The sequence below is a fragment of the Lycium ferocissimum genome, chromosome 5, assembly GCF_029784015.1.
Source record: "Lycium ferocissimum isolate CSIRO_LF1 chromosome 5, AGI_CSIRO_Lferr_CH_V1, whole genome shotgun sequence".
In the NCBI taxonomy this organism is placed as follows: Eukaryota; Viridiplantae; Streptophyta; class Magnoliopsida; order Solanales; family Solanaceae; genus Lycium; species Lycium ferocissimum.
The window spans coordinates 67,243,425-67,269,585 of NC_081346.1; the positions used below are offsets into that span (position 1 = coordinate 67,243,425).

Genomic DNA, 26,161 nt, shown 5'->3' on the forward strand with positions numbered 1-26,161 from the left:
CCCTAATAACATAAAGAGTGTAATATAAAAACGCAACAGAGGAATATTTACATAAACATATGAATCCATCTGGAATTTCTAAAATCCAATAATCCATCACAGAATTTCCATTTCCATTTCAATTGTATACTACAAATGTACAAACACCAATTAACCAAGGATCGTATGTTCTAGAAATCATCAGCTTAGGGTTTCATAATTGAATTATTTTGATTAGTGTTTAAAAGTGGTTTAGCGCACTGGGGTATAATTGTAATTATTGCGCCGATTGGATTCGGTTTATATTCCGAATGGAAATTGATTCTTCGCCTTCACCGGAGCTGATTATGCCTTCACCCCATGAAATTATTCTTCAGGTAACTCAATTATATGACTAATCATACTTTTTTGGTACTAATTTTGTGTTATATGAACTCTAATTATGTGATGATTCCCAAGTATAAAAGGTTGTTATTCTGTTTCAATTTGGTTGTCTGGTTTTGACTCGACACGGAGTAGATACTCCCTCCGAATTTAAGTGTCTTAGTTTGAATAAGCACGGAGTTTAAGAAATAAAAGGTTACTTTTGAATCTTGTGGTCCTAAACTCCTTCATCATAAAAAATAAAAAAACTGATTTAGTGTAATATAAAAAGATCTCGTGGTCCTAAATTAAATGTGTGTAATGTACTAAAATGTCCTTTGAGTTTGAATTATCAAACTTACTATAAATATAGAAAGATACACTTTTTTGGCACAGAGGGAATAGTATGTCTCAATCTTGTGGTCGTAAACTAAAGATATGTGTAAATTATCAAAATGCCTTTTAAATTTTTGGTCTCAAACATGCCATGTGAAAAGTTGGAATTAAAGATTTGCAAAAAAAGGGAAGAGATAAACGGACTAAAAAAGAAAGTAAGACCAACAAACTGAAATAGAGGGAGTAATTTTTTGTATATGAACTCCTATTATATGAGATGCCCAAGCATAAAGGTGGTTGCTTGTTAGTATTCCATCCGTTTTAATTTGTTTGTTTGGTTTTGATTTGACATGGAGTTTAAGAAAGTAAAGGTGACTTTTAAATCTTGTGGTTTTAGACTAAAGATATGTAGACCGTACGAAAATGCCCTTTGATCTCGTGATCTTAAATGTGCCATGTGTAAAGTTGGAATTAAAGAGTTGTCAGAAAAGGAAAAATGCATTCTTTTTTAAACGGACTAAAAAGGGAAGTTGACAAGCAAATTGAAACAGAGGGAGTATAGAGATAGTCAGAAACTCTTTGAAATTTGAAGGATAGAGTGGAATGGATAAAAATTCGTTCATTTTGTTGAATACAGCTAATTTAGGATTGAGGTTTAGTTGAGTTAAGTTTTATATCGTGCATCACAGAACTGGAAAAAGGACGTTGGAATGTTTACTTGACTTCTTATAGATGGAATTTTAGGAGGAGCAGCGCATTACTGTAAGAAAAAAGGTTGTTGCTTGTTAGTAGTCCCTCGGTTTCAATTTGTTTGTTCGGTTTTGATTTGACACGGAATTTAAGAAAATAAAGAAGATTTTTGAATCTTGTGTTCTCAAATTAAAGATATGTGGAATGTACCAAAACACCCTTTAATCTTGTGGCGGCCTTAAATATGTCAGGTGGAAAGTTGGAATTAAAGAGTTGCCAAAAAGGAAAAAACCGTTCTTTTTTAAACGTACTAAAAGACAAACAAGTTGAGACAGAGGGAGTAATTTTTTGTTATATGAACTCCAATTATGTGAGATTCACAAGCATAAAGGTTGTTATTTGTTACTCCTTTTGTTTTAATTTGTTTGTCTTGTTTTGACTTGACACGGAGTTTAAGAAAGTAAAGAAAGACTTTTGAATTTTGTGGTCTTAAATTAAAGATAGGTGGAATGTACGAAAATGCCTTTAATCTTGTGGTCTAAAATATGTCATGTGGAAAGTTGGAATTAAAGAGTTACCAAAAAAGGAAAGAAACATTCTTTTTTGAACGGACTAAAAAGAAAAGTAAGACAAACAAGTTGAGATAGAGGGAGTAATTTTTTGTATATGAACTCCTATTATATTAGATTCCCAAGCATAAAGGTTGTTATTCCCTTTGTCCCAATTTGTGTGACAGTTTTTCCTTTTTAGTTGGTCCCAAAAAGAATGACATCTTTCTATATTTAGTACTCCCTCCGTTCCAATTTTTATGACACTTTTTTTGTTTTAGTTAGTTTTCCTTTATAGTAAGCCCAAAAAAGAATGACACCTTCCTATATTTAGTACTCCTTCCGTTCCAATTTATATGACACTCTTTCCTTTTTAGTCAGTTTTTCTTTTTAGTAAGCCCCAAAAAGAATGATACCTTTCTATATTTAGTAACAATTCAACTTTAAATTTACCTTTTACCCTTAACGAAATGATTCCTACCCACACAAACTTATGGTTTGTTTTAGACCACAAGTTTCAAAAATCTTCCTTTATTTCTAAAATTTTGTGCCCGTTCAAACACCTTCATATAGAATGGGACAGAGGGAGTAACAATTTGACTTTGAACTTCCCATATTATCCTTAATGAGATGATTTACAGCTACACATGTATCTATGGCTTATTTTAGACCACAAGTTTCAAAAGTCTTCATTTCTTTCTTAAACTCCGTGCCACCAACCAATCTAACACCTTTACGTAAATTGGGACGGAGGGAGTACTTGTTAGTATAAAGATAGTCACTACTCTTTGAAATTTGAAGAATAGAGTGGAATGGATAAGGATTCGTTCATTTCGTTGAAAACAACTAATATGGGATTGAGTTTTATTGAGTTGAGTTGTATGTTGTGCATTACAGAATGGGAAAACAGACATTAGAATGTTTACTTGATTTCTTATAGATGGAATTTTACGAGGAGCAGCACATTACTGTAAAAGTAGAAGAAAACTGTCAATGAATGCAAATTAAATGGATGAAATTATCTTTCATTGTATTTGCTTCTCGATGTTACTTTGTGTCTATACCATGCTAAGTTTTCTCAATGTAGTGGTGGAAATTTTAGAAATTATGTCATAAGACTCTTACTGTCACTATCTTTGGAACTAAGTTTCTGTATATGAACTCCAATTATGTGAGATTCCCAAGCATAAAGTTGTTACTTGTTAGTATAAAGATAGTCGCAACTCTTTGAAATTTGAAGAATAGAGTGGAATGGATAAGGATTCATTCACTTTTTTTTTTTAAAACAACTAATTTGGGATTGAGTTGTAGTTGAATTGGATTTTCTGTTGTGCATTACAGAATAGGTAAAGAGGACGTTGGAAAGTTGATATCTTTTTGATGGAATTTTAGGAGGGGCAACGCAAAAATAGAAGAAAATTATCAATGAATCTGAATTATCTCAAATTGTATTTGCTCTCGATGTTACTTTGTGTCTATACCATGCTAAGTTATCTCACTGTAGCGGTGGCAATTTCAACCAAAATTTGCTTGACCTACCCAACCCCCCGTGATCAATCTATGTTCAACCCATTTTCAACCCACAATAAAATGGATAAAAATGGGTAAAATGGGTCAGGAACCATCGGAATTTTGCTCTAAGTTGTTGGGATAAGTATCTCCGGATGGTGAAGATTTCAAGTTTTGCTTGCTAGAGTTTGCTTGGTTGGGAGACTTTGAGTGTGGCATTGAGTGGGACAGTTTTTGAATTGTTCACGCCTCATTGATTTGATTTTTCTTTTGAGATATCTCAAGATATATTTTCGTTTTTTTCTTTTTAGTTTCTTGATTATTTTATTCTAATCTTAGCAAAAGTAGTTTATCTTTTAAGAAAATAGTGACAGCAAATTATACACAAAAAACAAAGTAAAAATGAAATTAAAAAATATATATCTTGAGCACTAAAATAACTAACCTTCATTCTTACCCTACAACAACAACAACATACCCAGTGTAATCCCACAAACCTTCCCAAAAAAAAAAAAAAAAAAAACCTTCATAAAGGAAAGATAAAATAAGAACTACGCTTGAAATTTCATGAAACAAACAAATAGAAATTAGACGAAGAAGTAATAAGATAAAACAAAATAGCAACTGATTTGTGAAATGATCGAGGAAATCAAATGAAGTGAAGCAGTAAAGAATCACATAATCATTTTGTTATATAGGATGCAAGCAGTATTGTTCTAAGCTATTACCTAAAAGAAAATTAGAACAAAATCCCCATAACTTAACTTGAGGCATTTGAAATTAAGGTGATTCCATTTCATGTGGGTCTAATAGATTTTCTGGAGAAAGAACTTGCTGAAAGAAATAGAACAAAACTATGTCCAGTCTTTTATCTTGTCGATTCATTTTTTATGTTGTCATTTTTCTCGGAAGAGGCCATAATCCTTTGTGGTGAAAATTTCTAAATCAACTTAGTTTTATTGAACACCTATAGAATATGGGTTCATCACTAATTATTCGTAAGACAAGAAAGGACCTTCTAGTTGCACGAGTGCTGCAGAAGTGTCCCTGTTGCTTAAGTCAGGAGATATATTTCTATAGACCCTAGATAAAGGTTGGCACAATTGTTAGGAATTGGAGTCTCACGAGAGATCGAGTCCCACTCCTAGGTAGTTTAAAGGAAGGTTGCTTAAGGCAGGAGATATATTTCTATAGACCCTAGATAAAGGTTGGCACAATTGATAGGAATTGGAGTCTCACGAGAGATCGAGTCCCACTCCTAGGTAGTTTAAAGGAAGGTAAGGGTACTGATGGTTGATGTGGGATGAGAAAGTAATCATCACTATCTTTTTTTTGAAACTGGTAACTGTAAAAAAAAAAAAAAAAAAAAAAAAGACAGTGATGATTACTTTCTCATCCCAAATAAAAAAAAAGTAATCATCACTGTCTTATCAATAATCAGTGGAACTTATTCTGCTGAAACTGACTTACAGCTGATCCTATATTATGGGGTTATGAAAGTCATGTGATCTCTATACTCGGGATTGTTGAATTATGGAAAGGGGTATTGAACTAGAAGGAGAGTATTTAAGGTCCTGTGTGATTTGATGTTGTGAAGACTGATGTAAACTGCTGAGGCAAATTGGAGGCTTTGACCTGATTCTTTGATCTAGGGAATGATTGTGCAGCTTAAAGTATAGTGTATGTGTATTAGCTATGAGGTGAGCAAATACAGTGTAGGAGCCAGCCTAAGGGTGAAGCAGCAGCTGCTTTAGGCCCCATAATTTTCCTAATAGGTGTATATGTCAATTTGTTTTTTTAGGAATATTTAGTGTATTAAAGCTAAACTTTCGTAATATAAAAAAGGAGTGATGGAACCATTAATAAATTGGGAAACAAAATATTTTAATTGGAAATTACTCCCTAAATCATAGTTGCACAAAATATTTTCTTGCCTCATTACTGATACAACTAACATCATCAATGGACGTACGTTATTTTTATTCCTTTTTACCTCTCTCTTCAAATAACATGTATTAATCTTTTATATTTCCTTGGCCCAAAGTAAATTACCAATTCCTTTTAGTTTTTTCTCAAAATTTATATTGAAGCAGCAAAAATTTATATCAAATTATCAACTTGTTGAATCAGGTTCCATTATTTATATTTCTATTATCTTGCATCTAAAATTTGTTGTGTTTCATATTTTTACTTCATAGGTATATATTATCTTTTTAGCTATTTATTAGAATTTAATGTCAACTAGAAAATATAAATTTGGTTATTCCAACTTAAAAAACAAGGATTGAAACTTTAACATAATCCCGAAAAGGAGCCCTTGATAAATTTTTAGCAAACAAAGATGCATGCAAGCTGGCTGCTGGCCTGGGCACCACGGTTATATAAACAAAACTTTTAGCAAACAAGGAAACCCTAAATCAGAAAATATGTCTTAAGAGAGATTAAATGGATTAGATATATTAGAAATTAAAAAGAATTATTAGAAGAAATCGATTATAAAAAAATTATTAATAACTTTGCATTTCAAAAAGCTAGAAAGATAGACTTTCAAATGAAATTATATATGAAGCTTTTTGTTTTTTTAAACAAAAAGCTGAAGGTGTCTCATTGAAGTTTTGCTTTAGGCTACCATATTTATTGAGCCTCCCCTTGGTTTATGTTTGGAGAAAAGGAGAATTGGAAGACCATTAATTAGTGGTGGGATTTCGATGACCGGTAATATTGTATGATCTAGATAAGAGAAGCCTATTTTGTATTTGATGATCTGAAATGTGTAGAGTACAACAAAGATTGTGGTTAACGAATTGAAGCTTACAAGGCTCCATTGGCACTATCCCAATATCCTTATAATCTGACGGGAGTAATGTTATAGGGAGTCTTAAAACTAATGTTCTAGGGTCAGGAATTATGGTCTTGTTGAATTTTTTTCCCTCTTTCTCTTTCACACTGTTATTTAGTCTTGTCTGATAAATTTCACTAACTAAAAAAAATAAAGTATCATTACTTGGCATCTTAACAACTAGCAAGATGAGATCGATTTACATCCATTTAAGCCTCAACTAGATTCAAGTGAATTTCTGATGAAATTACCCGACATATTTTTCTTTTTTCCAGACAAATATATCTTTTCTGTCTCAAAGTTATTACCTAAAATGGGCCAGGGACCAATCAAACTAAAGATAACTTTATAGATCTGGCCATATGTTTACTTAAGTTCTCTATAAAGCTGTCTGCCAGTATGTTGTACGTGGTCCTGTACCATTCCCCTCCATATTTGTGAAAACATAAGGAGTCTTGTCGCCAAGTTATAAAATGCTACAACAAAAGCACCCACAATGTGGAAATTGTCATTCTCTGATCAAATGCAAGCATTGAGCCATAGTTATTTGTTTTTTCTAAGGACTAGTTTGAGACGTAGTTGTTGTTGCTGCTGTTGTATTAATTTTGAAATCTAAAAGTTGTGCATATCTTATACTCCTCAATTTCATTTTCATATGATTCAGTTGGCCTTTTTAGGGAGCTTAAAATGTTTTTCTCTGACTTCTGCTTTATGATATTAGTAGTTTTGGAAGGAAATATTGAAGTAATAGATAAACAGTTTTGTTTGATGGAGAAAGTCTCACATTGAAGTTTAAAGTTGCATGGTAGATGTATTTGAATTTTTGGAATTGTGAAAGTTCAATAAATAATATTCTTAGAAGTCTGGAATGATTTGCAACGTCCTAAAAATATGTCAAATAACCTGGAACTTAGGGGGAGTCTCTTATATCTGTGAACATGAAAGGAGATGGATAGATCTTCTATGGTTCTGCTTCCCAGGCAGTTTCATGTGCTGGGAAACACTAAATAGAGCCCCTCACGCCAAGCCAAAAAAGGAAAATAAAAGAGAGGCTAAGAGAACATCTAATGGATTTTCTTCTAAAAGTCAAATAGTTCATGACTCTTTACTTTGTCCATGGGAAGGATGAATTCACACTTCATTACTTATTCTATAGAAAATCTTCTGCCTTCTGCCTTTGAAGGTGTTGCATTTCCCCCCTTACTAATACGTAATATTTATTTGTTATTTTCATTCACCAAGATATGCAACGGTCTAAGTGTTGTACTACAATATTCTTTGTTTCTCTGGTTATGCGTACTTTTTTTTTTTTTTTTTTTTTTTTTTTGATGATATACTTTATTATCTTTTAAGTGGCTCTTGAAGCATTATTTTGGGAACAAAATGCAAATTCTTCCTTGTGGTTTTCATGATTTTGATGTTACCCACTTTATGGTTCAGAACTGCACTTATCCCTTTCCGGGCACAAAAATTCCTGCAAAATATCCCGTCAATCAAGTATCCCATTATTTCCTTTAAAAATAAAAAAGAAAAGGAATCAATTGGCCGACATTTGTGTCTTAACTATGGGGAATAAGATGAACAATCCATATGGTGATTTCTGATAGCTCTGCAATTTCTAAATCATCTTTATAACCTTTTAAATGTGGGTGGATAGTAAGTAGGTCAAACAAAGTTTGAGAAGTTTTTTACTCCTTACACTCTGTCTGTTTTATTGTGTAGACATAGGCAAAAATATACGCATACATATTCACACACACAGATACACACATCTCTACTCTTCTATTATTGGTTCAAGATGAGAAACCTGGAAATGCATTTTGACTTGTATTCCCTTGTTCTACTGTCAGAGGCTTGAGAATCTTGGAGTTCCTGCCGAAAATTTGGAGCACCGACAACCTGGTTTAATTATTTATGTGAAGAATAATAAGTCTCAAATTGGAGATCTTGTCTCTGCTCTTTTGCCTAGTAATGAAGAAGCAATGGACGGTATTATGGACCGGCAGATGGATTCTCCAAAATCCACAGGCAGCTCAGCCATTAAAGATTTATTCCAAGAAAGTATGACATGGTTAGAGTGGTTGATGTTTGAAGGGGAACCAAGAAGAGCACTAGATTACCTAGCTAACATTGGTCAGCGTGGTGTTTGTGGGGCTGTTTGGGGGAACAATGATATAGCGTACCGTTGCCGTACATGTGAGCATGATCCAACATGTGCAATATGTGTTCCATGTTTCCTGAATGGAAACCACAAGGACCATGATTACTCAATCATATATACAGGTGGTGGCTGCTGTGATTGTGGAGATGTAACTGCATGGAAATGTGAGGGGTTCTGTTCCAAGCATAAAGGTGTGGAGCAGGTACAACCTCTTCCGGAAGAGTTCGCTAATTCGATGGGTCCTGTTCTTGATTCCTTGCTATCTTGTTGGAGAAAAGGGCTCCTATTTGCGGAAAGCATCTCTGAACAAAGTCCAAGACAAAATAGTCATGCAACGGAGTATAAAAGTATCACAGATGAGTTGACATCAGCAGTGGTGGAGATGCTCTTGGGTTTCTGCAAGGATAGTGAAAGTTTGCTTATTTTTATCTCTAGGAGGGTATTCTCTTCAGAAGATTTATTAGATGTTCTGGTGAGGGCAGAGAAGTTCTTGATCAATGGTGATATTGTCAGGAAGCTCCATGAATTGCTCTTGAAAATGTTGGGTGAACCTCAATTCAAACATGAGTTTGCTAAAGTATTTCTGAGCTATTACCCAACTGTTGTGAATGAAGCAGTAAAGGAAAATAATGATACAGTCTTCAAAAAATATCCACTTCTCTCGACATTCTCTGTGCAGATATTTACTGTGCGTACTTTGACCCAACGTCTTGTGAAGGAGATGAATCTTTTGGCCATGCTGCTGGACTGTTTAGGGGACATATTTATATCTTGTGCAGGAGAAAATGGTAGATTGAAGGTATTGCAATGTTAATTTGGTTTCATCCTTGTTTAAGGAGTTTGGATAATTATACTGTTTTTTCTAAGTTAGATTATGACATCAGTATATTGGTGATGTTTGAATATTGGAGCTTGTCTCTCGAATCCTCTCCCATTCTTCCTTCAGGCATGTAGAAGATATCTTTAATAGTTTTGTTGTAGTTATTGAATGAAAATAAATGCATAATACCTTTTGTAAAATCTAGTATGGTAGGTGTATGCGCTGACTTTTCATATGAAAAAATGGACAGATTTTAAACAATGGAAACGTAAAAGCTTGCATAATGAGTTCAGAGTGGATACATATACTTACATAATTTCGATAATTTCTGTAATACAAATACAGTTATACGGTGGCATGAAATGGTTCTTCATATCGAGTACTCACATTAATTGACCGGTGGTAGTTTATTTCTGGGTTATATCCACTTAAGAGAACAACACTGAACAATCTACAAGTGTGCTTAGGAAGTTTTTAGAATTTGTTCTTTCCTTGGACTTCTTGCTCTTGTAAAGTTTTCAATGTTTGTCAATGTTAAATTAAAAAAGAAACTACTAGCAGTTTCTTTGTTTTTGAGGTCTTTATGCCTTCCATGGTATATAGCTAATCTGCAACAACTGAACTATCATGTTATTTTTTCTGCATTGTGTACTAACTAATTCTATCTTAGCAGTTGACTTTAAAATAGCCCCATGGCCTTGTTTGATGAAGTCATTTTATTTATTGTAGGTCATTAAATGGGGAAATTTGTATGAAACTACTCTTCGTGTGGTTGAAGACATACGATTTGTCATGAGTCATTCTGCTGTACCCAGATATGTGACTCGTGATCGGCGAGATATACTTAGGACGTGGATGAAACTGTTGACTTTTGTACAAGGAATGAACCCTCAAAAGAGAGAAACTGGCATCCATGTAGAAGATGAGAGTGAAAATATACATTTGCCTTTTGTTTTGGGTCATACAATTACAAATATTCATTCTCTATTGGTGGGTGGTGCATTCTCTATTAGTAGCACTGAAGATGCTGATGATGCTTTGTTCAACACGCATATACAAGACTTTGAAGACCAAGATAGCCAAAGACATGCAAAAGATGGAAAGCTATCACAGGAAAGTTCTGTTAGTAGTGTGACCGGAAGGAGTCCACCAGAACATGCATCCAGGACTCCTGAATCAAAATCTGATAGTTCTCCGGTACCGTCATCTGTTCTATGGTTGACCTTTGAGTGCTTGAAGGCCATTGAGAATTGTTTGGGAGTGGATAACACGTCAGGACCTCTCCTTCACATCTTATCTCCGAAAACAAGCTCTAGTTCTGGAAATAATTTCTTTGCGCTGAAAAAAACACTTTCAAAGTTTAGTAGGGGCAGGCAAATCATTAGATCTCATAGTCTCTCAGATAGCAATAGACTCTCAAGTTCAACTGAAGGTTGCAATAAGCTAAACTCTTATTCGTCACTGGATGTCGGTGTTACCTTGAGTTCTGGACAAAATTTGGCCCAAGAAACTGCAAGCTTAGGTGGTAGTGACAACAGTATGCTTCAAGGAGATTATGCCCTAGAGTTGGAAGCTCTCCGGGTGTTGAGTTTGTCTGATTGGCCTGATATAGCATATAAAGTTAGTTCGCAGGATATATCAGTTCATATTCCACTGCATCGATTACTTTCAATGGTTTTACACAGAGCACTCACACAATGTTATGGTGAAACTGCCCTAGGTGGTAGTTGTTCCAATCCGTCATCTGCTATCTATCATGACTTTTTTGGCCATATATTGGGAGGCTGCCACCCACTTGGTTTTTCTGCCTTCATTATGGAACATGCTCTCCGAATTAAGGTGTTCTGTGCACAGGTGCATGCTGGAATGTGGCGTAGGAATGGTGATGCTGCTATATTATCTTGGGAGTGGTCTCGCTCTGTTCGTTGGTATGTAAGCAATACCCCATTTGGGATTTGGAGTTCTTTTATGTGCTAATTTGCTTGAGATTTAGTGTTCATAGATTACTAATAACGCTTAAAGTCTTTTTTCTTCTGTACTCTCTGTGCAGGTCTGAGCAGGGTCTAGAGCTTGATCTATTTCTGCTCCAGTGTTGTGCTGCACTAGGCCCTGCTGATCAATATGTTACTAGGATTTTAGAACGTTTTGAGCTCTCAGATTACCTATCATTGAATCTCGAACGCTCTAATGAGTATGTTACTCATCTCTTATCTCTCTTCAATGAGTGTCATTATCTATTTACTTGTTTGCTGCTTCCTAGTTAAGCATAAGGTATTTTTTTCTTTTATTTGATGGTATAATTTTACAGGACATCCAGAGTACATAAATTTTATTTACCACATTGCTAATGTCATAAAGGGTGATTTCTTGTGATATGTGCCTATCTAAGCAAAACAAATATACTCCCTCCCATTCTATGACGTCGTTAGTTTGTTATTCATAGATGTGCATGTGTGTGTGTATATATATATATATGATTTTTATCAGTATCGCAAGATGTATATCTTTGCATTTTTTTTTTTTTTTTTAATAATTGAGATGTATATATTTGCATTCAATACTTATATTTGCATTCAATACTAACTAAATAATTATGATAGGATTGGTCTAGAAACAAATATATATTGATCAGAAGAAGTGATAAATGTTGATGGCGTGATAGATAGATTGAAAGTTTCCAGTTATATTTTCCATCTTCCAAATGGATTCCTCAATTACTCTTTTAAATTCATTAGTTACACATGTGTGACTGAGTCATATTTAGCTTTTCGAAACATCTGTTTATGCACTATTAATTTGTGTGTGTATGTGTTTATTTAGTACGCACTATTATTTGTAATGGACGCTTGAGAACACGTTCAAAAGGTTTTCCAAAATTTGAGTCGTAAGTGTCTAGTAGGAACACTTTATCATGTATTAGGTGCTCAATTGGAACATATCGTAGTTTGAGTGTCTAAATGAAATATATTGGCAAGTTTAAAATGTTGTCATTGTATTCTGCCTTTTCTTTTTTCCTGAATGAAAGGAGATGGATGCTTGCAATGTATCATAGAGGGTGCATGTATCACTCTTAGAGGATGTAATTAGAGAGGGGTGCGTGTATCACTCTTAGATGATGTAATTAGAATAGGTTGCTTGAGATGATCATGTTTTACATAAATATTTAGATGCACCAATCTTCCGTACGCAATATGACGAGTGAAGATAACAAAAAGGGAATTGTCCCAACATTACGTAGAAGAAAGTAGTTCAATTTCTTGGATCATTTTACCTACTAAGTACCTGATATAACCGGAATAATTGACATATTGGCAATACGAGCTAGTTGTGATTAGGGTTAGTTGTTACTGTTTCATTTGCATTAAGTTCGATGTTTGTCCCAGGATCAGTTGTCCTAGAAACAGACTGGTATATCCTTGTAGGTTTAGTGTGCGATTTGAAGAATATCTGGCGGTAGAAAACTCCTAATTCACCCTATAAGATAAGTTAATTTGTATTGTAATGAAATGGCATGAATAGAGTGGAGTGGATGCAGATAATCCCTTTAGTTGACCCCAACTAATGGAAATTGAGGCCTACTTGGTTGCATAATTGTTTGTTTGTTAGATTTTGTAGTTTCGCCAGAACTAAGATGTTAACACGTGTGTTATTTCATGGTGGTGTTGTATGCAACAATTCTAGATGTTAAAAGAAAATTAGACAGTGGCTAGGTGTATACTGTTGTCTGACGTGTGTGCTATGTCACCATCCTTCGCTATGCATTTAAGTAGATATACCTTAAAGTTTCATTGCATGGCATGATTGTGGCCTTTTTTTCAGAGATAGAGAATTTATTCTGAGTTGTCTGAGGTTATTTCGTGGCCTTTTACATTTTTTGATGCTTGAGTTAGATGGACTTAAGATTTCGTATATTTAAGTTTATTAATTTTCTTCAACCTTCTTGTTTATGATTTGATATGATGCTGTGAACTGTCTAAGTTCTGTTTCTCGAGTATCTTATTGCTTTTTGGGTTCTTCTATTTTAACACTTTTACCCAGGTATGAGCCGACTATAGTTCAGGAGATGCTTACTCTGATCATACAAATAGTGAAAGAACGACGGTTTTCTGGGCTGTCCCGCATTGAGTGTTTGCAACGGGAATTCATATATAAACTATCAACTGGTGATTTCACTCGTAGCCAGTTGGTGAAGTCTCTGCCCCGTGATTTGTCGAAGATCGATAAACTTCAGGAAGTTTTAGATAGGATAGCAGTGTATTCCAATCCCTCTGGCATGAATCAGGTTTGTTTCTGACACTTTAGCTATTCTTTAACATTCATACATCGCCATGGGAAATCTAAGTTATCAGTTTTGGTTCTATGATCCTAATGTTCTATCTATCTCAGGGTATGTATAAACTGCGGGCGCCCTATTGGAAGGAGCTAGATTTATACCATCCTCGTTGGAACTCAAAAGAGTTGCAAGTTGCTGAAGATAGATATATGCGGTTCTGTAATGAATCGGCATTGACCAGTCAACTTCCAAAATGGACCAAGATTTATCCACCTCTTGGTGGAATAGCTAAAATTGCTACTTGCAGGACAGTACTCCAAATAGTTCGTGCTACTGTATTTTATGCTGTTTTCTCTGATAAACCAAACGCTTCACGCGCTCCAGATGGTGTACTATTAACCGCATTGCATTTGTTGTCTCTTGCATTAGATATTTGTTATATGCATCGGGGAACTGGTGATTGTAATTGCTACAGGGATGATATTATTCCAATTTTAGCACTAGCTAGTGAGGAATTGTCATTGAGTAAATATGGTGATCAGAGCTTGTTGTCTCTTCTAGTTTTGTTGATGAGAAAATATAGGAAAGAAAACGACTTTGTGGAAGCTGGAATTTTCAACCTCTCCTCTTTGATTGGAAGTCTTCTGAAAAAATTTGCTGAACTTCAATCTGAATGCAAGATAAAAATGCAAGACCTTGCACCTGAGATGGTCAATCAAGTATCGCAATCTGTTTTGACTGGTGATACTAACAGCTTGGAATCAGTTTCAGACAGTGATAAGCGCAAGGCTAAAGCTCGAGAGAGGCAAGCTGCTATAATGGTATGGTTTTAAAGAGAACTGTTGCTTTTGTGTTGTGTTTCTGCTATGACCGAGTGTAAGCTACCTGTTCAAGAAGTTGAAATTCCTTATCTAGCATACATGTTTTTACATGTTCTAGGAAAACATGTGAAAGACGGAACATGCAAGTGAAATACTAACTGCGCAAGGAAGGGATTTCTCCAACTCGGATGCAGAATCCCTTTAGATCAGATACCCCGTGTGTATAGGGTTAAAAGGGACATAGAAAAAGCTGTCATATTAAATAAAACATGCAAGCGAAATGCACTGGAAATGGAAGCAAAATCCTTGTAGATCAGAATTCCCTTACGTATAGGGTCCAAAGATACACGGAAAACATCCCAAAACACAAGTTTTGGGATGTTAGTTCAGAGCGAGGCATGGTAGGATGGAAGACTAGATGCTCAATTTAGTCAAGCTAACATAGTTGGGTGACTTGATTTTGCTAATTAGGAAAAAAAACTTGCACTTTATAAGGTTTAGTGAGAATGTGATTCTTTCATGTACTTCTACAGGTGTTAACGCATCTCATGCCGTTCACATGATATGATCAGTAAGGATAAATAATGTAGTTTATTTCCCCTTCTCTGGCAAAATCTTTTGGATGAGGTGTACTGCATATTTTGACGTGGTAGAGTAATCAGAGATCTTGTGCTAAGTTTCAGTGTTTCACTTCCAATTTTTCTGGATTTCTGGTTATAAGTTTGCATGCTTGTTCAATTTGTTTGTGGGGGGTGGGGTTGTTATGCAAATTAGAAGAGGTTTTGAAAATCAAGTACTCCCACCGGATCAAAAAGAATGTCCACTTAGCCTTTTTTTCTTGGCTTAAAAAGACTGCACTTATCAAATCAAGAAATAATTAACCTTAGTTTTCCAGATTTACCCCTATTAAGTGCTATGTGATCAAATCCCAATACCTATTTAATTAGGGACAGTTTAGTCAAATTACCTATATTTTTCTAGGAGTTGGTATTTTCTTAAGAGGTGTGCAAATGGCTAAGTGGACACTCTTTTTGGTTCGGACTCTCTCCACTCCAACAACTTAAATTTTCAGATGATACAGTCACACTATATGATAACTGAAGAAGTTTCTGTTTTCTTACATCCTTTAGTTTCTTCTCTACTCTTAAGTCTCTTGACCTTGTTTCTGTTCTTAGAAGAATAGTTCATTGAGATCTTGTAATCTAGTTGCGATCTAGTAGATGTGCCTCTATTCTTTGATCATTATACTTGAATGCAGTGTTGTCAAAGGCGCGCTTAAAGCGCGCTTAAGCCCTGAAGCGAGGCTCAAAACATGTTGAGCGCTTCGCCTCGCTTTATGTGCGCTTCAGTGTCGTCATCAAGGCTCCAAGACATACTTTTCCTTGCCATTGAGCCTCTCTTGAAGAGGTGACACTAGATGATTGATATTTCACTTTATCGTGATGTTTTTACAATTTCTTTGTCCATATATTTGTTATTCATGCTTACTATTATAAGTCTTGGACTAAACATACATATATTTGTAATTTTGCACCATTGCGCTTTTTTTCACTAAAGCCTTATTTGCGCTTTGCGCTTAAAGCCTAACCTTGAGAGCTTTTTTGCGCTTTTCTCTTTTGATAGATCTTGCAACAACAACAACGTACCCCCCCCCAGGTGGGGTCTAGGGTGGGTAGGGGAGATACCTTTTGATGGGTAGATCCCCTGCTCAAGGGGAGATGGCTTGAATATCTTGCAGTGGTATGCATTATAGAGTTCATAAATTTCCATACTAAATGTGGGATGTGACCAATTCTTGTGCAGAGGAAATACTTTACATATTATGTTAACAGTCACACCTCTTGAATTTGATTACTTTATCAAAAAAAAAAAAAAAAAAAAAAAAAAAAAAAAAGGTCACACCTCTTGAAAGATTCAAAATTCAACCTCATTCTCAGTTTTTGAATGGTCTATTATCTTGTTGCAGTAAAGTTTGATTTGTTTTTCAATTTACCGATTAATTTCTTTTTTATTTCTTTCAATTCTTTGTGTGCATCCTAATCTCTTGGTTTTAGTCCCACTTATCTAATATTGTAATGCTACATATCTCAGGCATGTGAATTTCTGTATTATCCAACTCAATTTAGGATAGCCTCCTTTTAAGGTGGATTGAGGAGTAGTACAGCTTCAGATCCTTATTGTCTGTACCATTTACAACAACAACATACCCAGTGGAATCCCACAATGTGGGGATTGTCTGTACCATTTATTCTACTGAAAACCCTTAGAAATAGTATTATTTCTGTATTTGAGATGTTCAAGTACCAATGTAGTATCATCATTGTGAAAAATAGGTGCTTGTATAAAACTTTTATGTAACAAAAAGATGATGATGTTAGTGGAATTAAAACAGGGGTAAGATACATTTATCTCTCCTCTACTTTGTTCCTCTTCTATTACTAAAAGCACAGTATGTTAATTAGAAAAAGCTAACTCAAAATTTACATCCCAGGGTGTGGCCAAATGGTCAAGGAACTGGTTGCAACCCTTGGAGATCAGGTTGAAGATTAGGGTTCAAATCCTAATAGAAACAAAAAACACTAGTTGATTACTTCCCATCTGCCTAAGCCTTGGTGGGCAGTGTTACCCATTGCTACTGGTGGAATAGTCGAGGTGGCCAGGACACCACCTTTATTAAAAAAGGCTAAACTGCTTTCTCGAAATAATTTGTTATGTTAGCAAATGATTACCTAATAAAAAAAATAATAGAAAAAAAAGATTGCAAACGATCTCTTCCATAGATGAGCTAAAGATCTCCTCCGTTGATTAGTTTTTCTGTGAGATCTTCTTCTATTCTGAAAGCTGGCTTCCATTACAATCAAGGCGTTTTCTTGGTCTCTTGTCTTTGAAGGGCTTAACACCAATGACTATTACTATTTAGTAGAGTTTATTTCAAGCTGGTAAATGATGCAATAGAATCATGATGTAACTACTTAATGATTACATCCAGTCTCCTCTATCTCACCATGTATCAACAAAGTTTCTTTTCCATAAGAAAAAGAATTACATGGTTCTTTATCATAAGGATGATGCATTAATTCATGAGCCAATGTACATGTAACTTGATGCTATTTTAGGCATTAGATACCGTCGAGGATAGATAGCCTTTTCTGCTTGAGTCTTGAGCAAGTCCGAAGTGTTTGGTATGTATAATGAAACCATGTAAAAGCTTCCATGTCAGAGTGAAGTATGTGTTTTGAAAGGTAGACAGATGCAAATAAGAGAAGAAACTTATACAAGTTCATGTCACATTTATATAAGTAAACCATCCCAATAAAAACTGCTACATGCTAGAAAGACATTGTAGTTATATCTAAGTTCCACCCAGTTGGATGCAGCTTTGCTTTAGCCGCTATAATAAAAATTAGAGATTTTACAGAAATTCCATCCTAGCAATATATATAGATTTCATGTAAAACGGCACATAATTCATCTTACAACATGCTTGTGTTTCCTCCACTTGGATCTAGTGCTGTTCATGTTTCCATATTTTACGGTTCAGGTAGTTCCTGGCCATTGTAAGTTGAACTCATTGTAGAACCAGACTAACCCTGTTCCTTCTATTCTTAGTTGATCTGGTTTGACTCGGTCACTTTCATATATATTCCATGTCTGCATCGCAGGAGAAGATGAGGGCGCAACAGTCCAAGTTTTTAAAGAGCGTTGATTCCTCTGCAGAAGCTGGTCCGGATGATTCTAAACTTGGTAAAGAAAGAAGCGACTCAGATGGTAGACGTAATTATGAAGAGGATACTCAAGTAATTTGCTCTCTTTGCCATGATCAAAATTCTAAAAGTCCTCTATCATACCTGATTCTTCTTCAGGTATGTGCTTTGTGTTTATGTCACTTCGTTGTGCCCGGATATCTCTGCTGATTTATCAAAGTAATTGTGCTTCGTGAATCTACTAAAGTTAATTTTTTTACTTATTTTATTGTGGTTCTTGAATTAAGAAATCCAGGCTTTTGACTTTCACCAATAGAGGGCCTCCTTCATGGAAAAAAACTCAAAATTCTGGGAAAGAACCGGAATCATGTGCTAAAAGAATGACCAATATCTCATCTCAAAGGGGCATTTTATCAAGCAGTGAAGAAGTGATTTCATTTCCTTGGTTGACACAATCGATTCAAAATGCAATAAACAAGTTTGCTCTGGAAGGGCAACCTAAGGAAGTAGGAGCATTTTGTGAATATATCAGGGCAAGATTCCCAGCATTGAAGATTCAACTGCCTTGCACATCAAACAATGTTGACAAAAAGGCAGGTTCTTCTCTTGAGATGCTAGAAGAACAAATGTACTCGTCGATTCAGGAAAGAATGGATGCCAATTTGTCGCACTGGGATTTTTCAAGAAATGGTAAGAAACTTTCTGCACGGGCAGATGGTGGGAGTATTGAGTCACGTTTACTTGGGAAGTACATTTCTGCTCTTGCAGGAGAAAATCTTGATAGTCCTTCTGCATCTGAAAGTGCACACAAGACACAATTAGAGTCCAGAATGCCGCTTACAGCGTATGAAGGATTTGGTCCCTCAGATTGTGACGGAATTTATCTTTCATCGTGTGGACACGCTGTGCATCAGGGATGTCTTGACCGCTATTTATCGTCTCTAAAGGAAAGGTAACACACGTTATCCTTTCCTTTTCACCTCTTTCTTTGAGGCTATCGTCCAATCATTTAGTAAATTCGACTTGAATTATTTTTAATCTTTGGTTCTCCATTCTCTCTCTCTTTTTTTTTTTTTTTATCTTTTGGGGTGGAGGGGTTGGGGTGGAGGGAGCGTCTTGTGAGTTTCTTGTTCTCTTCTTTCTAGGATAGCTTTCTGACCTTATCTTGAATTTGCTTGGAGCCAGTATGTCCTCAGGCTTAAATGGTTTGTGCATTAGAGTTTATAAAATACATGTAATATTATGTTCATAATTGGCCTGGCAGTCCTTTTCATTAAGTTCAAACAATGAACTGTCTCATCCTCTTGTACAGATATACCAGAAGAATTGTTTTCGAAGGAGGTCATATTGTAGATCCAGATCAGGTACAGGACATCCTGATTTACCTTTTTCTATGTGATGGAATGAATTGCTGAATTCTTTTGTTGATTTTCTTATTTCTATTAATTTTTTTATTTTTCAGGGGGAGTTCCTCTGTCCCGTATGCCGTGGACTTGCCAACTCGGTCCTGCCAGCATTACCTGCAGATTTTGGAGGGTTCACATCCCTTCATTTAACTTCCAGTGCATCAGATGCTGTTGGCCCTTCACCCTCGTCAAGTGGAGTGGGAGATGCACTTTATTTTCAAAAAGCTTTATTTCTCCTACAAAGTGCTGCTGATGTTGCTGGAAGTAGAGAGATTTTCCAAAGACTTCCATTTCGGCAGTTTGGGCAGATGAGAGTAAACCTTGAATCTGTGTATCGCGTATTGTGTGGAAAGTACTTTCCAGATAATGATAAGATTTCAGTATCTGGTAGACTTGGGCACTCTCTGATTCTGTATGACACTCTTAAGTACACACTTGTATCAACTGAAATTGCTACTCGATCTGGAAAGACATCATTAGCTCCAAACTACAGTCTTGGTGCCTTGTACAAAGAACTCCAATCTTCAAATGGTTTTATACTGGCTTTGTTACTAAGTATTGTACAAAGCACACGAACAAAGAACTCGCTTACTGTCCTCTTGAGATTGAGAGGCATTCAGCTGTTTGCAGAGTCTATATGCACTGGCACTTCTGCAGATGAAATTTCAGATCCATCTGCTGGAGGTATATTGCTGCTTCATGGAATTATCTTTTAAGTTTCTTTTACTTTGTAAAATCGAAAGATGAGATCATGGAAAGATATGCTTTGTAGGTAATATGCAAGACATCTTAGAATGCGCTGAAACAGAAGATCAATATCCTGATGTTCAGTTCTGGAGATGGTCCGCTGATCCAGTTCTTGCACATGATGCTTTTTCTTCTTTAATGTGGATAATATATTGCCTTCCATGTCCATTGTTGTCATGTGAAGATGCCTTCTTGTCTCTTGTTCATCTTTTCTATGCAGTCGCAGTCACTCAGGTTACGCAATTCTCCCTTCTTCTGATCTTTTTTTGGGGTAGAGATTAGATGAGACCTCTTTGCGCTTCATTGGCTCTGAGATAGTTATTAAAAGATCCTTTGTTGTTTCTTTGCAGGCTATAATAACCTATTGCAGAAAGCGGAAATGCAGTTTGCTTGAGTTAGGATGCAACGATTCTCTAGTTACTGACATCTATAAAGTAATGGGAGAACATGGAGTTGCTCACCAATATTTTGATTCTAATTTTATAGAAACTACTTATGACATCAAAGATGCAATCCGAAGTCTGACCTTTCCGTACTTAAGAAGATGTGCATTGTTGTGGAAATTGATTCATTCTTCTAGAGTGATGCCATTTAACGATGGAACTAACATATTAGATGGATCAGCATATTCAACTGATGAACTGATGGACTGTGGCGAAAACAATGCAGCTGAGCTTATTGAGATTGAAAAGCTGGAGAAGATATTAAAGATTCCCTCACTTGATAATGTTTTTAGTGATGCCACAATTCGTTTGATGGTTCAAAAATGGCTAAATCATTTCTACAAGCAGTTTGAAACTCGTGGTCTAAAGGGTGTTTTGTATTCCAATCCTGCCGCCCCATTTAAAATGATGCTTTTGCCTCATCTTTATCAGGACCTCTTGCTGAGGTTGGTTCTAGATATGGATAGAGATAGAATTACTAGTATTCTCTCTTTGTATAGGCGAACTAAAACTCAAGGTATTTTGATGTTACCTTCAGGTATATTAAACAGAATTGCCCAGACTGTGGAGCTGTTCAGAAGGATCCTGCATTATGCTTGTTATGTGGTAAATTGTGCTCAGCAAGTTGGAAGACATGTTGCAGGTTCAAAACACACTTGGGTTGAACCTCTTTTTTCCCCTTCTTATGATCTTTAATATTGTGACTGACGCATTTGATTGAACTCCAGGGAAAGTGGGTGCCAAACTCATGCAATGGCCTGTAGTGCTGTTACTGGGGTGTTCTTGTTGATCAGAGTAAGTGTTGTTTCTTTTTTGCTTTGCTTATTTCTCTTTTCGCCTTTCGATCTGCATAATCCTGTCTTTCAGGACCCTGGAATGGCTTAATGAATTTTTTGACTTTTCACTGTAGAAAACCACTATATTGCTCCAAAGATCTGCTCGTCAGGCACCGTGGCCTTCACCTTATTTGGACGCATTCGGAGAAGAGGTAAAATAATGGTTGCATATAGATATTATAGAAGAGCTTCAGAGAAACTAAGGGTGTTTAGGGAAAACAAGCGTCTCTTTATTTTCATTTACTGAGAGTTGATGAAAAGGGAATATTTCTTGTTGCTTGAAATAATCATTAAAAATTGATTCTGAAACCCTTACCCTAAACCCTGAACCGTAAACCCAATTCAATAAAGGTTCTAAACTAGTTTCCTTCTCAAAAATGAAAATTGGTAGCAGCATGGAGATGTTCGGTAATGGGATCACCTCTTCATATACATGTGATGAAAAGTTCCTTGTTCTTTCCTTCTCTACAATCATTTGTTGTTCTATTTCTCTCTTTTCGGTCAAATGCCCTTTCTGCAATAAAATGTCAATTGTTTCCTTGTCAAATTAGAACAACTAATTTGAAATTAAGCACTAGCATTCTGATATTGGCATAAGCTTGTTCTTTCTTTAGTTCTAGTCTATGTTTTAGAGTAATAGATGTTTATATAATGGATGTGATGTTAATTGAAGCTTTTGTGTTACTTACATCATTGGTAGTCAAATTGAGATTCAACTCGTACATTTAGCATACCAAATTTGTGCATCTTGAATCAGGTTGGCAAATTAAAGTATCACTGTTAGGGGAAAAGGCGTGTGCAAACAACCATCTTCAATCTGCACCGTGTTTGTGGACCAAAACATGCACATAAAAATATTAGTCTATTAATTTTCCTTATAACGGTTAGTCGTGGAGCATAATCATGTAACCAAGCACTATATAAGATCAAACGTGATTTAAAAATGAATACGAATAGCATAGCTCTTAGAAGCATTACAAATTAGATATGCAACAGAGTGTCAAGCAACAGCTTGAAGTCTTTTTTTTTTTTTTTTTTTTTTAAAGTTTGTTGTTGCTATCTGAAGTCACTAAGCTCAAAATAATCCAAGCAAATAATGACATTTACCTTTTCTTTTCCAACAAAGGTGCTTTACAAGGATCCTGTTATGTGATTTAGATGGAAAATTATGAAAAATGAAAATGAGTGTTTTAGGGAGAGAAGACAACAGGAAGACAGTTGTGTCCTCAAATGTCTTCAATTCAATTACAGATATGTTTTCACATCAAACATGGAAGTAAAAATTTTGCCCGAGTTAAATGCAAGTTATGACATGTTCACCAATTTTCCCAGTCATGACTCGTAACAAGTATCGATTAAACTTCGCTTGATATTTCTTCAAAGATAGATCGGCGCGTCATTGTTTTCCCTTTTCTTTTCCTCCCTTTTCCTTTCTCTATTTCCTCTATTTCTCGTTGTTCAGTCAAATAGTTGTTCCTAGCCATTGTCAATATTTAATGTGCATTGTGCCTTGAGCTTTGATTTCTTGTAATAGTCTTTTGGAAGGGACATCTGCTCTAAACCAGCATGTCCACATATCATATTGGATCTTACATACTTCCTCTTATTCTTGCAGGATATTGACATGCGTAGAGGAAAGCCATTATATCTAAATGAGGAGCGTTACGCTGCCTTAACTCATATGGTAACTTCAGGTCTATTTATCAATTTGAGCAAGATACAACCTTGTCAAAATTGATTATTCAAAATGAATTCTTCATAATTCATAAAAGCAAATATATAAGAAATGGTTTGATGATTTTTGATGATTTATGTCCTTCTCCGTGTACTGATGATTTTTGATATATATACCAGGTTGGGCACAGCCTAACCCCCACCAGCAAGGTGGATCTCTCGACTGAAAAAAAAAAAAAAAAAATGGTTTGATGGGAAAGCAAGCTTAGGTGGTAATGACAGAATCATGTAACTTTACGTGCTGAGAGTTAATAACATAGTGCATTTGAAGTGCAAAAATTGAGCGATGGCTTAGGGGGCACATTTTGTAAATTGGCGGTTTTAGAGAAGTTTCACCTTTTCATTGTGTCAACAGCTTAGGGCACTTTCTGTAGGTTAGAGTTTAGACATGTTCTACTTTATCACTTTGATAATACATCTACTATTTACCAAAAATTAAGCAGGTATTCTGGTCATTTTTGCAAGAAATTCATGGTTCTTTTTACCTTCTGATAAGTCGAAATGATCTCACTAATATCACTCCAATCTGCCCCAAACTTTCATCCAACTACATACAATATGTGATGTCCTTTTTAACCATAAAAAAAAAAAGGTAGCAAAAAGAACTTTTGATGCTCCGCAATCGACTTACAGCTCCTTAAAAAAAATGTCTATTTATGGTTTTTAATTTAGTGTTTTTTGGTTGAGTTGTTTCCAAGCATCTCTTAGTACAACCTCTTCCCCATACCTCAAACAGTTGTCCTCTTGTTTACTAAAGAATTAAACTTTTATCATTTCTGCTGAATGAACATCGAATCACAATCATTATTTTCCAAGGTTGTACTTGTCTGCTGATTTTTTTTTCATTGCAAATTCTAGGTGGCTTCTCATGGGTTAGATCGAAGTTCAAAGGTGCTTCTTCAGACAACTATTGGCGCATTCTTCATGCTATAGCTTGGTATTTTGTGATGGTGTACGTTTGATGAAAGTTTGATAATAGTCATATTTTGCTTGTCTGTTTCTTGAGTTATACCTACGGTCTTGTTTTTCATTAGTTCTCTCGCCAATTGCAGGTTATATCTGACTCGAATATGTTAAAGATGATAACAATTGTGTTGTTGCCCCTGGTTCGTGCTGTTCATGTACAGATTATTGAGGTTAGTCTGTAACTATTTCCCCCCATACTTTCGCTTCATGTATTATGTACTATGAATAAAAGCAGTCTCATCAGCCAGTGTTCTTGTGATTATTCCATCATCAAATCCCTTAATACAACAACGCATCCATACATTCCAATTCACAAATGCATCGAAGATGTGTAGGACTTAAGTTTGAGATGTTCTACAGTAATGTAGATCGATTATAAAGATATTGATGGGTGTAATGGCATGCCTTTGAGCTACTAAATTAACTCCTGCTACAGCACAAGTACTCGATTGAAAAATGTTCTAGAAAAAGGCAAAGTTGCAACCATATCTGCAAGCTTCTCTGTTGAATTTCCGTACTATATCGCTTGTTATATTATTGCTTAAGCTTTGTTTAAACCCTCACAATGGTTGCCCAAAGTTGCATCATCCTCTCCTATTTGTTTTGGGACTGTTTTGATCTTTCTACGTGACTGCAACTTTTAGGTATAACAACAATCTTGTTTGTATTTTGTTTTCCTTTTTCTCATGAGAGTACTTCCATGTGTGAGATCTTGAGATGCTAATTTATCATGCATTGCTTCCTCTTGTCTTTATTTAATTAAAATTTCATTCGTGACAGACGATTAGGATTTGCCCACCAAAATGGAATGCCTGTATTCCATGAAAGTGACTCAGTGGTGAAGGTGGAGCGGCTGGTTGTTGGCACCTCGTTGTACAGAAAATGTGAATAAATATGGTGCTTCATGTGTAATATGATAATTGCAAATGTCGCCTTCAAGTGTATATCAGTGTCTAAATTGGTATGGAATGTCATTTTGCACAACAATATGGTCTTCCCCTTTGGCTTCCCCTCTGTTCTGATGTCTATGATGATGGAAGTGTCGTCAAGCAGTAGGTGAATTGTGTATATAAAGTCCTAAATAACAATATACAACACCATGCTCTAAACGAGCGATACTAGTAAAATACCCTTCCTCATTTTTTTGTTAGCTTGCATGCTCTGCCCTTCAACTGCTTAATTTATACACCCTCTTGGTACGTATGTTAGGTAATAACGGTTTTGTGCCTCATTGATCGAATTAACAAAACAGTGGTATAGAGTGGGGGGAATCCAGGATTTGTGTGTGCTCAAAATAATAGGGGTTTCCAGAACCAAAAAATATGGCTCTAGTAACTATCTCAAACAAAAGCATGGTATTTAAGTGAAAGTAGATGTCTCACGTGCGGGGTTTATTCCTGAGTTTCGAATTGTGCATTCAATGCATCAAATTACTTTTCAAGAACCCAACAATGTCTGAAGGACTCCATTGCCTAAATTTCTTCCTTCCCTCCTATATGAAAAGTACCTGAGAATCTCAATGTGACCAACAAACGCAGAACATTTTTATCTGAATAGATCATATTTAATTGGAAAGAATGAAGTGAATAGGTCCCAACAAAGGTGGAACAAAAATAATATCAGGGAAGCTAAATGAGTTAAGAAAAGAGCCTGCTTGGATTGGCTGATTCAAGGAACTAATAAATATTATTGTCTTTGTTCTAGTTTGTGTCATACTTTCCTTTTTAGTCCGTCTAAAAAAATGTCACATTTCTATATTTAAAAATAATTTAACTTCATAAGATGATTTATGACCACACAAATATCTAAGGTTTGTTTTGGATCACAAATTTTATAAGTCTTCAACTTTTTTAAAATTCTGTACTTAGTCAAATGGTGTCATAAAAAATGGGACGAAGGGAGTAAAGTGTTTAAAAACACCTTTTAGTATTGAAAATGTCACTCGCTTGGATAGAAGTACTAAAAATTGTTCGGTTAAAAATTGTT

The 26,161-nt window shown here is 35.5% G+C and overlaps 1 protein-coding gene across 4 annotated transcripts; it reads left to right on the plus strand.

Annotated features, from left to right (window-relative positions):
* On the plus strand, positions 1–25,325 carry LOC132057142 (E3 ubiquitin-protein ligase PRT6). Of its 4 annotated transcripts, none has more exons than XM_059449604.1 (20): positions 1–356; positions 8,115–9,224; positions 9,975–11,173; positions 11,296–11,436; positions 13,284–13,527; positions 13,632–14,339; positions 18,002–18,202; positions 18,331–18,995; positions 19,356–19,407; positions 19,506–20,133; positions 20,222–20,430; positions 20,547–21,085; positions 21,178–21,282; positions 21,368–21,434; positions 21,550–21,627; positions 23,091–23,159; positions 23,330–23,421; positions 24,068–24,161; positions 24,262–24,345; positions 24,956–25,325. In XM_059449604.1, exons 1-17 carry the CDS (start codon positions 291–293, stop codon positions 23,399–23,401), a joined length of 6,153 nt encoding a protein of 2,050 aa, XP_059305587.1. In that variant the 5' UTR covers positions 1–290; the 3' UTR covers positions 23,402–23,421; positions 24,068–24,161; positions 24,262–24,345; positions 24,956–25,325. The 4 variants fall into 4 exon arrangements, with proteins under 4 accessions (XP_059305587.1, XP_059305588.1, XP_059305584.1 ...); XM_059449605.1 differs by having other exon boundaries at positions 24,068–24,148; XM_059449601.1 differs by lacking the exon at positions 23,330–23,421.
* The last annotated feature ends 836 nt before the right edge of the window (positions 25,326–26,161 follow it).

What these genes read in the sequence shown, in the direction of transcription:
- LOC132057142 (XM_059449601.1), top strand. Translation starts at nt 291, where the DNA reads ATGGAAATTGATTCTTCGCCTTCACCGGAGCTGATTATGCCTTCACCC. An exon ending in TGGTCTCGCTCTGTTCGTTG is followed by an intron (nt 11,174 to 11,295) that starts GTATGTAAGCAA and finishes CTCTCTGTGCAG; the next exon opens with GTCTGAGCAGGGTCTAGAGC. An exon ending in TATCAGGACCTCTTGCTGAG is followed by an intron (nt 21,086 to 21,177) that starts GTTGGTTCTAGA and finishes TGTTACCTTCAG; the next exon opens with GTATATTAAACAGAATTGCC.